At 36.1% G+C, this 12,909-nt stretch overlaps 1 protein-coding gene across 2 annotated transcripts in view; it reads left to right on the forward strand.

Annotated features, from left to right (window-relative positions):
* LOC143022022 (cholesterol transporter ABCA5-like) overlaps nucleotides 1–12,909 on the forward strand; it is a 385,392-nt gene that overhangs the window by 321,324 nt on the left and 51,159 nt on the right. For both annotated transcript variants that reach the window (XM_076179961.1, XM_076179965.1), the window contains one exon: nucleotides 10,979–11,185. In XM_076179961.1, the coding sequence (XP_076036076.1) occupies nucleotides 10,979–11,185 (207 nt within the window). The remainder of the gene's footprint in view (nucleotides 1–10,978; nucleotides 11,186–12,909) is intronic.

A 12,909-nucleotide genomic window follows, 5' to 3' on the forward strand; every position in this document is an offset into this window, starting at 1 on the left:
AATTAATTATTAATTTTGTAAATTGTAATGTATCAACGTAATATTCAATTTTGTGAGCGGAAATAAAAAACAAAAAAAGTTACTAAAACAGATTTCGTAAGTAACGAAGTCTTGTCGGACAAATGGTACGCCATATTTATGATAGATGCCGACGTCTAACCTAACCTATGTTAATAAATCGTTACCTGCACACTAAATGTCATCCGGCTCGTCCTTGTTGTCGTCGTCGTGAGAGACGTTGGTGGGTTTTTCAACGACTCTCTCAGCTTGCGGGGTTTTCAGTTCCTTTGCTACCAACTTCTTTCATTAGCATACTGTATTTGCTTGTAGCAAGGTTTTTTTTTTCCGCCCACAAATTTGGATATTACGTTGATACATTTTAATTTACAAAATTGATAATTAATTTTCTATTGTTATATTGCGCCCATGGTTGAAACTTAAAAAATACCCAAATGACTACAGTTGGAGTGGAGCGAGACTAGACCAATGTAAAATGGCTGTCTTTGTTGTAGACACTATCATGTCATAGCCATGATAGCGTTAATGAATGTGGTGACATGGACTCGAAAACTGTTGATGTTTTCGCAATTTTTTTGTCAAGATACATGCATCTTGGTTACAACTTGGTTGTAACTTTTGCTAGGCTTATGCACTGTCGCTGTCGGCAGGCTAGCTACGAAACGTGTGAAAATAATATGTCACTGTCAGAGGCATTTTTTTGCAATGAAGCCACACATAAGGCACACCTCACGATAAGGCGCACCACCCAATTTTGGCCAATTTTAAGGATTTTGCCCGCGCCTTATGGTCCGAAAAATACGGTACATACAGGCGCAGATCCAGGGGGGGGGGGGGCTGAGGGGGCTGAAGCCCCCCCAAAAAATTTGTTCTTCCATGAATCATTGTATGAATCATGTATTTGCAAAAAAAAAAAAAAAACAGGAGGTTGATGTTCGTGTGAGATCCCATGAACAATGCTGTGTGTTATTAATGTAATTTAGATACTTTTATTAACAGGTTCATAAGTTTATATACATTTTTGTTTGTATTTCTGTTTTTTAAAGCTACTTTTATTTTTCATTACTTCCATGAGTCCATGTGCACTAACACTACACACGGATCCTGCAATAATTTCTCTCTATGCGAGAGTATACGCGTGCTAGTGCCTTATCACTGACTAGCACAAGCGTGTAACAATATAAAACGAATATACATTATATTATATATGTCTAAAATACAGAACAATCTGATTTTTTTTTATTAAGTTAAGTATACCTCAGACTTCTGATACATCAGGCTACTCAGAGGGAGGAATTCAGGTTAGCACCCCCTACAAATTTTAATCCTGGATCCACCACTGGGTACATATATACATTCACATAAGTAATTTTACATATTACAATAAGCTCCCATAAAAAGTCTGTTGCCTGTATGTCTTGAGACCCATGAATGTAGGGTGCTGCTATTTTGTGCTTCTTACTGGCCCTCTTCCCATCACACTTAGTCAATCCTACAAATAGAAAAGAACAGTTTTCATTAGAACTTACAATTGAAACTTATGATAGTTATTGGTTATTAATACATACTGTTAATACTTACCTAGTTGTATTATACAGGAAGGGAGCTATGCTCGTGATGACCCATCTATCTTTCAGCATAAATTTATTTTCTTAAAATCTTGAATAGTGTTTAAAACACTATTTCTTTGTCTAATTTTTTCCAAGTATCTATCACTCTGTGTGGGAAGCTGTTTTAGATCTCGTCAGTAATTATCTTTTTTGCGTTACTTTTCATATCCTCTTGTTTTTCCATTGTCCCATTTCAATAAATCATTCTTATCTAAGATTTCCATTCCTTTCATGATTCAGTAGATAGTAGGTCTCCTCTTTCCCTTCTTTGTTCTAGACTTGGTAATTCTAATTTAGACAGTCTTTGTTCAAATGTTATATTGGAAAGAGTTGGTGCCAGTTTTATTGTTGCTCTTTGTATTCTTTCTAATTTTTTTATATTCTTTTTGGTACTGGGTGTCCACATTGTTGCAGCATACTCTAGTTTTGGTCTTTTTAGTGTAATCAAATTTTTTTTGATAAATTCCTCATCCAAATAGGCAAAGTCCACTTTTATTGACCTCAATAAATTGTAGGTTTCTCCGACTATTTTATTAATATGTTTGTCCGGTGTCATGCCTTAGCTGATCATCACTCCAAGGTCTTTTTCCGAGTTAACTTTTTTTTACCTCTTCCTCACCAATTTTATAATCTCTTGATATTCTAATTTTACTTTTCCAAATCCCATTATACTTCATTTCTTGATATTGAATTTCACTTCCCACTTTTGAGTCCATTTCCAGATCTTGTCCAAGTCATTTTGTAATGAGTTGCAATCCTCCTCCATTTTTACTTTTTTTTAGTATTTTTGTGTCATCTGCAAAGAAATTCATATAACACTCTACTCCTTCATCCATGTAATTTATGTATATGGCAAACATGATCAGGGCCAGCACTGATCGCTGCAGGACACCACTTATCATGTCTTCCTAATTTGAGAATTTGTCTCTAATTACTACTCTCATTTTCCTCCCAGTCAGGAAGTCTTGCATCCATTCCAATAATTTTCCTCTGATGCCACCTATTGACTTTATCTTCCTTATTAGTTTATTGTGTGGTACCTTATCAAATGCCTTTTGTAGGTCCAGAAAGGCACAGTCTGCCCAACCATCTCTCTCTTGTATTATATCTATTAATCTCAAGTAGAAGCAGATCAGGTTTGTTGTACGTGATCTTCCTTGTCTGAATCCAAATTTATTTGGATTCAGAATAGCTTTTTCTTCCAAATGTTTAACCCATCTAATTTTGATGACCTTTTTGCAATTTTTTGCTACTATGCTTGTCGGGGAGACCGGTCTGTAATTTGATGGATCTTCCTTGTTTCCTCCCTTATAAATTGGTACAATGTTTGCATTCTTCCAGTCCTGTGGCACCTTTCCCTCTTTAAGTGAGAATTTAATTATATTGCTTCTTTTATCTGTTAATCCCTCCATACATTTTTCAGTATCCAATAAGCAATTCCATCTGGACCATGTGATTTTCTAACATCAAGGGTTTTGATTTGGTCACTGATTTCCTTCTGTGTTACAATTATTTCTTTCATTGAGGGGGATATCTCTCTATTTTCTCATAATTAGGTGAGTTTTCTATTGTGAATACTAATTTGAAATGGTTCATAATTTCAGCCATTTCCAGTTCTTCTGTATATTTGTATTTACCTTGAAGCAGCTTTTCTATTTCTTGTTTATTCTTCAGTTTGACATATACATACCTGTAAAATAGTTTGGGTTCTTCCTTGCATTTTTCTATTTTTTTTTTTCTGTACTTTCTCTTTTCTTCTCTGTGTATTTTTACATAATCATTTCTTAGTTTGATGTACATTAGCCATTTGCTTGTTTTCTTGTCTTTTTTTCATTTCTTCCAAGTTTTATCTCTTTTATCCTTAGCCTCACTACATTTTTTGTTGTACCAGCTTTTTATCTATGTTCTTTCCTTTTTTTTTTGTATGTATTTATTCACTCCCTCATAAATTTCTTTTAGTATACTCCATTTCTCTTCCATCCCTGTTTCTTCATTTAGGAATTTTTCCCAGTACATATTGTGGAAGAATTTTTTGGGTGTCTCAAAAATTTTGTTGTTGTACTTTAGTCTTCCTATTATGTTTATTATTTCTGCTTTGATCCATTTGCTCTTTCAACTCAAATTCTATTAGTACATGGTCACTCCTATCGGAGATTTGTAATCAATTTTATTGACAATTTCAGGCTCTGTTGTAAATATTAAATCCAGCCTTGATGGTTTTTTACTACTCTGTATCTGGTATTTTCCCTTATCCATTGAGTCATTGTGTATTCGATGGTCATGTCAAGCAGGACGTTGCCCCAGAGTTCCTCTCCACCCTTCACTGTTATTTCCTCCCAACATATTTCTTTTGAATTTAAGTCACATAATTACTGTATTTCCTCTGTCCTTCAGTATATAGGTTAATTTGTATTTTGTATCTTCTAATATTTTGGAATGATCACTTTCTGTCCATGACTGTGTTTTGGGGGGCACATACACCACTACAAATTTTCTACTCTTCATATATTTGCTTTCAACTTGTATCGTTATTGATTCTATATCATTTTTTCCTTCAATTATTTTTGTTACATTTAAATCTTTATTAGTCAAAATTGATACTCTGCCACCCTGTTTATCCTTTCTATTTTTGTCCAGCAGTTGTATCAACCTTGTCCCACAGTGTTGGGTGGTAGAGTACACTTCAATTTAGTTTCCACTATTCCCATTATGTGTTATTATTATCCTGTTCATGGGGGGAGATCGCACTTCATTTCCTTCATCCCAATATTGTGCCTTCTCTCTAGTGAAACATACTTGAAGTGATTATTTATGACTTAGGCCATTTCAGAAGCTTTCGTGTATTCTATATTTCCTTGGTGTAGTTTCACCATTTCCTGTTTATTTTTAAGTTTACTGTTCACGTTTCGATAGAATAGTTTGGGTTGCTCTTTGCATTTATCTATAATGTCTTTTTCATAGTTCCTTTGTTCCTCTTTTTTCGTTTTTACATATTCATTTTTTTTTTTTTTTTTTTAGTCTTTTCTCCATCTTTTCCAAAGTCTGTCCCTTCTATCTTTTACCTCACTGCATCTTCTATTGAACCAGCATTTAATGTACACTCTAGCTTCTGTCTTGGTACATGCCTATTCACCCCTTCATTGTAAAAATCCATCAAGATATCCCATTTCTCTTCCACTTTTGTCTCTTCCATGTAAAATTTTTCCCAATTTGCATTCTGAAGGAATTTCTTTAGTTTTCCAAAGTCTGTTTTGTTGTACATTAATCTTCCTTTCCTATGCTTTTCATTTCTCTCCATGTATATTTCTTCCTTTAGTTCAGTCTCAATAAATTTATGGTCACTCTTTCCTATTGGTGTCTTATATTGTATTTTATCCACAATTTCAGGTTCTGTTGTAAATATTAAATCTAGTCTCGACGGCTCCTCATTATTTCTGTATCTGGTGTTTTCACTGACCCACTGTGTCATTGTATATTCCGTGGTCATGTCCAGTAATACATTACCCCAGAAATCTTCTCTGCCTTTCACTGTCATGTCCTCCCAACAAATTTCTCTGCAGTTAGTCCCCCATAATTACCAGGTTGCCTCTACCCGTTAGTATCTCATTTAATGAATGCCTTGTATCTTCTAGCATTTTCATATGTTCGTTCTCTTTCCAAGCGTTCATTTTTGGGGGCACATAAGTCACCACAAACTTTCTACTTTTCATGTCCTTGTCTTCGACTTTTATCATGATCAGTTCTATATTACCTTTACCCTCCACAATTTTTATCACATTCAAATTTTTCTTGGCCAAGAACATGATTCCTCCTCCCCGTTTCTTGTCCCTGTTTTTAATCCAGTAATTGTATAGTCCTTGTCCAACATTGATGGATGGTATTGCACTCCTTAGTTTAGTCTCCACAATTCCCATTATGACTGGTTTTTCTTCTAACAGGTAATCATTAAGTTCATTCAGTCCTGAAGTTAATCCGACGATGTTAGTATAGGCTACTTTTAATTTTTTCCTTTCTCCATCTTTTTTTTCTGTCTTTGGTTCACCCATTCTGATGTACCATTTTCTCAGTCTCATGTTGATTACTCTCCAATAAAATTCCTTGCTTTCGGTCTCTGTTCTCTTCACTTTTTTTCCTTAATTTCATCTCTTAGTGTCTTCTCTTTTTCTAATTCCTCAATACTCATTTCTGTTTTTATCCATATCTTAGTGTAATGTTCACTCCTTGCCAACCTACCTACTTTTTCAAATATGTCTTTCTACTACCATTTGTGATCTTAGTTTTATCTTTAGGGGTCGATTTCTTTCCTTAGAATAATGACCAATTCTATACACATCATCGATGTCCTTTTTCTTCTTTTTCTCTCATGTACCTCGCCAGACCATGTTTTTCATTTACTCCATATACCACAATACATTTTTTCTTATTCACTGCATCTCTGACCCAATTTACCTTTTCATTAATTACTTGGATAATTGTGTCTTTTGCATTTTCCTGCATTTGTTGGACTCTTTCTTTGAAGGCAATTTTTTTATTTTCTATGTTTTCCTTCCATTTCTTAATTTTTTGGATACTTTCCTCACCTAAGTTCTCTTCAATTTTTTCAGTCATTTCTTATATTTGTTATTTACCTCTTTTTTTAAGTTGTCGCTATTGGTAGTATCATTAATTTTCTTCTTTTCATTTTCACTCTTCACCTCTGATATAAATTTTAATTTCCTTAATCTTGTTTCTTAGTTCCGAGATAGTTTTTCTTAGGTCAGAAATTTCAATGTTAGCTTGTGCTAAGCAATCCATTAGTTCAACAATTTTCTTCCTTAAGTCCATGATTTCATTCTCCCACCATTTGTAATCTGTAAAGTGTACAATAAAGACCCCAAGAATAAATAGAAATGTTATGTCATAAAATTAGCGACATACTTGATGTGTAAGGCACTGTTGAAATAAATACTGGTTGATATATGGTTGATGAATATGAATCTATAATGTTTTTGAATAGTATATCAAAAATCTCGTATAGCAAAAATGCATAAATACATATACCAAAGACTTTTTCCTCCTTACAAGGGAGGTAGCCAAAAAAACAAAGGCATAAAATCCACTCCCACCCATTCCATCTCTACTTACTCCACTCCCATTCTCCCTTCTCCATTCCTCTTGGCTACTCCTGGATGATAGGTCATCTGTATAGGGTGGCTTTAAATGAAACAATAGGTTCATATGTTTAAAGTAAATATTTCACAACACGAAAGTAAATATTTCACAACATGAAAGTAAATATTTCACGACACGAACAAACGTGCGTACACTTTAGAAGTGAGAACAAGACTGGTGTGGGGTCGCCAAGATTGGCGGGCAAACAAACACGAATCGCACGGTTCAATTTCAAAGAAAAATGCACACACAAATATACAATGGCAACAATCAAATCAATATGCACAATGAATACATAATAATACTACAATAAATACTTAATAATACTACAAGTACGTATGTACAACACACAAGGAATATGTCACCATTACAATCTTGCATCTTGCCCACTGCCTTGGTAGTATAAGTGGTTTAGGATTCTTATATTTTTGTATTTTTAACATGAAATTAGTAGTGAGCAGCTCTGTTAGATACATTTCATTAGTATAGTAAACATTTTATAAATATAAAAGCAGTAAACCACTAGAATCATGTAATGTTGAAGTTAATATCCAGATTGATAAAATTTATATTCTGTACTAGCTGCCATATTGGAAAATAGCTGCCATTTGTTTCTTGGGCAGAATTTGAGATGGCCTCATATCAGAAAATCTCATAAGGGTGTGATCTAACATTTGGTCAAGTTTCATGCTTTTAATCCAATTTGAACAATCATATGATATTTTGTCACTTATCTGCCTGACTAAAGTAACTACCATATGTTAAGATCAGTTGCAGTATGGAGGTATATATTGTCTTTTTATTCTGAAATGGGATATCTTTTTCATTTGGAAGTGGATATGGGATTCTGTGTTTATGTTTAGTAAGTGACAATAACATATGTGTTGCTTACAACATATAGTTTTCCTCTAGTTGGTAGCGGTTAAGTATATAATAATAATAATGTGGAGCAAGGGAAAGAGATATGCAGAGTGAGTGCCCTCAACTATCTTCATGCCCAGATTCCCGGCTTTATTCATGGAAAGGACATATATACAAGTAGTGTGGTGAGGTTGCCAATGGGATATCATTTAGACCAGTCATTCTCAATGGGGGCGATTTTTTAGCTCAGGGGGACGAAAAATGTAACAGGCATTGCTTCTAACTTTCACAAAAGTAATAAAAATATCTAGTTAATTGTACGATTCATTATTGCTTGTGAAGAATTTTTTTTTTCTTTACCTTCATTAAAACATAATGTGAGTAAAACATTTTAAATTAGTTGTTTATCATTGTTGCAATGATTTTTATTGTTTTCTAATTAAGGGAGGTGATCCTTTTTTTTTTCCCAATTGAAAATGGGGGCGATATGGCTAAAAAGGTTGAGAAACCCTAATTTAGACAGTACTCTGTTTTACCAGTGAAGGAGATTATTTACAGGAGTCTGTTTCGTATGTATAGAGAGAGAAAAAGGAGAGGAAAGAAGTGGTGAGATTTACAATAGGTGGACATTTGTACAGAAGTATTTATATGACATTTTGGGAAAATATAATATTGCCGGCGATGAAGGCAATCGTTCTGAGTGCAGCTTGTGGCGAGGTCTTCTCCTAGACAATGGACTGGTCTGGCTAATCCCCTTGGGAGATGCCAGGTGTTTCGAGGAGCACAATGTGAGTGGGCCGACTGGGCTTGGCTGTGAGGTCTGCGTACATGCTTACTGCTTGCTGGTCGAAGGGAGTAGAAGGCTTGGTAGATTTGATAGTAGATATGTTGTCTAGTCGGCTGTAGAAGTTCAACATATGGTGGCAGCAATGGGATGGATAAGCACAGAGGCCAGAGCACTCAGAAGACCTGTGCTGGTCTGAGTTAGGAACTGGTGGTGGGAGGGAGGTGGAGGAGGCTGGAAGGTGATGTGTATGAATAAGAAACGAAGCTGGTGGCGGATGGGAGGAGGTGATGCTAACTGTAATTGGTGGCAGCTATGAATCATGGAGATCAGGCTGCCAGGTCCCTGTGTGAGTATGCCATAGAAACAGGAAGTGAGTCAGTAGGATGACTAGCCATGTGATGACACAGGAAATAGCTCAAGAAGGTACTGTGTAGGAGCTGATATGTAGCTTGTTTTGGAGACCTATGAGGTGTCACACAGGACAATGAATGAAGTTGATGTGTAGGCTTCACGTAATGAGCAGTCTAGTATGGTTACAGATTAGATGCAAATAGGCTGTGAGAAAGACTGGACAGTGGAGACCATTGCCTGAGTGAGGTGTAGTATAAGAGGAGTGCATATGAGAGTGGAGAGTTGCATAGTAGAGATGTAGGAGGTAGTTGTAGCTTGGCTGGACATGAAGCTGCATACATGGTAAAATGTAGATATAGGTAGAGACAGTTGTTGTTTGTTATTTTCACAGAACTTCACATCCAGATATTTTAAAATGTTCAACCTGAAAAAGTTGTTTTCCTTCCACCATAATTTTTCCCACTAGTTGTCCTCTGCCTAATTGCATTGCCTCTGTTTTTGCAACATTTATCTGCATCTTGTATCTGTTCAATATATCATTCCATAATCCCATTTCAGTTTGTAACTTTCCCCAACTGTTTGCAATTACAGCAATATCATCTGCATATGCCAGCACCATTGGTGTCACATTTCTCTCTCCCATGCTTCTGACCCAGGGCAGTGGACAAGATGCAGGGATGACCTGTAATCCAGGAGGTGCCAAGATAAGAGGGAGGGTAGAGGGGAGTGGAGTATGTAGGAGATGGAATGGGTGGGAGTGGTTTCTATGCCTTTGTTTTTTTGGCTATCTCCCTTATAAGGGGGGAAAAGCCTTTGGTATATGTATGTATGTAGAAATATGATCAGTTGTTCCACATGATGATCTAAAACCATTCCTAGATTCCTTTATTTTATGTTCAGCCAAATCTCTCATTGATTTTCCAAAATTCTCTCATAGATTTTCTTTCATGTGATAGGAGTAAGATGCTTCTATAGTTTTTTTGTAACCCCTCCTCTGATCCTGTTACAAGTGCAGTGTCATCAGCAAACAACAACTGGCTTATCTCCCACTTTTCTCCATTTTCTTTAACCATCTAAAGTCCCTGGCCCATTACTCTTGCTACCTCTCGCACCACCCTACCTATGTATAAATTCAATAGCCAAGGTGACATAACACATCCTTGACGAAGTCCCACCTTTTCCTCAAACCACTCTCTCCATTTCTGATTCTAACACAAGCTCTACTATTCCTGTAAAAACTCTTGACTGTTCTTAACAGCTTTCCTCCTACCCCATATATCTGTAATACCTCCCACAATGCCTTCCTATCTACCCTGTCATAAGCCTTTTCCAAATCCATAAATGCCTAAAAAACATCCTTACCTTTTCATAAAACTCTCTCACATATCAGCCTTACTAAAAAAAAATTTGATCCATACAACCCCTACATGTCCCAAACCCACACTGTTCCTCACCAATTACTCCCTTTGTTCCTTTCCTAATCCTCTCAATCAAAACCGTCCCATAAGCCTTCCCAACTACACTTAACATACTGATCCCTCTGAAACTACTACACTCACACTTATCCCCTTTTCCCTTGTAAAGTGGAACTATACTGGCACTCTTCCAGTCCTTTGGCACTACCTTCTTTTAGACAAACATTAAACAACCTCACCAGTCCACGATCACTGTACCTCCCTTTTTTAGACACTTTGCATGAAACCCATCTAATCCAGCTGCCTTAGCTGCCCTCATAATTTTAATAACTGCTTTCACCTCATCTTTCCTTATTTCTCCTCCATTTTCCTCACTCATCACTGTCATTTTCTTAACATTTCCTACTGTAACTACCTTTCCCTCCCTATACTCTTTCGTATTTAGCAACTCCCTAAACTATTTGCCTCCTCTTCCTGTCTTAATTTCTTTCCAAAACATCTTTTTATCACTTTCAAAATTTTCTGTCATACTCTTATCTCATTTCACATCTGCTCTCCTCCTTGCCTCCTTTATCTTATGATTTACTTCTCTTTTCTTTGTACTTCTCATATCATTCATCCTATTTCGTAACCAATCTGTGAATGCTTGTTTCTTCTCTTCTACAACCTTCTTTGCTTCATTATCCTACCACTTACTACTCTTCCTTCTATTTCCTCCCATCCTCCTTGTACCACCCATATAGATGTTAAGTCAATACAGAATAACATGTTTCTTTTTGCTCCAGAATCTTGGCAAGACATACAAGAAAGGAGAAGAGAGCACAACATTTTCTTGCAAAGGTGTAAAGAAGAGTAAAGAGCATGTAGCAGTGAAAAGCATTTCTCTTGAAGTCAAGGCAGGTGAAGTCTTTGGGCTCCTTGGTCCTAATGGGGCTGGTAAAACTACAACTCTAAAGATCATAACTGCTGAAGAAGCTGCAGATAGAGGAAGGGTAAGATATACAGGTCAAAGTGTAGGTGCATTAGATCTTTGTTTCCTTTACCCTTATGATGGTGATGAGTTTCTGTAGTTTTGTTTACATCGTGCACTTCCTGCAGGGGGTTCTCAATAAAATGTAAACAAGTTAAAAGAGATATCATAACTCACAATCTGACCTAAAATCAAAACTAAATAATCGGCATATACTTTCAGTTTTGCAGTAATGTAGGTTTGAAGACAATGTAAACTTCCACTGAACAGGGCGTGGTTTTTGGAAATACTTTTTTTTTTTTTTTTTTAATACCTTGACTTAAATCAAGTGCCTACCACATTTTGATAATATTTGTTACATGTACTAACACTGCACTTAGGGTAAACCATCAGTGTGGCAGGGAAACAAATCACTAAATTGGCACTGTAGTACAGTATTGCCTGCTGTATGCTGTCATTTCATTTGCAATTCATTGTTTCTTGCTCTACTGCTTCTGACCCTGGCAGTGAGCAGGGACAAGAATGACCTTTCATTCACAAAGAGCTAAGATGAAATAGAAGTGGGTGATGAATTGTAGTGGGGTGGGTGCCTTGGTTGGTTACTTTCCTTATAAGGGGGTAGAAGCCTATTGGTGTATAGATGGATAGAGAATGTATATGTTGTATTTACCTAGTTCTATTATTCAGGAAGGGGAGCTGTGCTCGTGGTGACCTGTTTTTGTATCTTGCAAGATCAAATTTGTTCTTAAAATCTTGTATTGTGTTTGCACACTATTTTTTTCATTCAATTTGTTCCATATATCTATCACTCTGTATGGGGAGCTGTTCTTTTTCAGGTCTCTTCTGTAGTTATCCTTTTTGAGTTTCATTGCATGTCCTCATGTTTTTCCTCCGTCCCACTTTAATAAGTCCTTTCTATCAAAGCATTCTTTTCCTTTCATAATTCTGTAGATGATTAGTAGGTCCCCTTGTTCTCTTCTTTGTTCCAGGGTTGGCAATTCCAGTTCGGCCAGTCTTTGTTCATATGTCAGGTTTGAAAGTGTTGGGACCATCTTTGTCATTGCTCTTTGTATTCTTTCTAATTTTCTTGTATTCTTTTTTGTACTGGGTGACCATATCAGCACTGCATATTCCAGTTTTGGCCTTATCAGTGTTTGTAATATTTTCTTCATCATTTCCTTATCCAGGTATTTAAAGACCACCTTTATTGATCTCAACAAATTGTATGTTTCTCTGACTATTTTATTTATTTGTTTATCTAGAGACATGTCTTTGGTGATGATTCTATCTAGGTCCCTTTCAGAATTTACTTTCTTTACTTCTTTTCCATCAGTTTTATACTGTCATGATATTCTCTTCTTGCTTTTTCCAAATTCAATTATACTGCACTTCTTGATGTTGAATTCTATCTCCCATCTCTTGCACCACTCTGAGACTTTGTTCAGATCACTCTGTAATGAGTCACAGTCTATTTCTGAGTTTATTCTCTTTAATAACTTTGTGTCATTCGCAAAGCAGTTCATGTAACTTTCAATGCCTTTATCCATGTCATTTACATATACAGCAAACATTATTGGAACTAGTACTGACCCCTGTGGGACACCACTACTCATTCCCAATTTGAATATTTGTCTCTGAGCACCACTCATTTTCTTTCCTGTAGAGAATCCTCCATTCAATTCAATAGTTTTCCTGTTATTTCCAGTTTAGTCATTTTATGTGTAGTACCTTATCAAATGCCTTTTG

The sequence above is a fragment of the Oratosquilla oratoria genome, chromosome 3 (genome assembly GCF_046742065.1).
Source record: "Oratosquilla oratoria isolate Oo_2021 chromosome 3, ASM4674206v1, whole genome shotgun sequence".
Classification (NCBI taxonomy): domain Eukaryota; kingdom Metazoa; phylum Arthropoda; class Malacostraca; order Stomatopoda; family Squillidae; genus Oratosquilla; species Oratosquilla oratoria.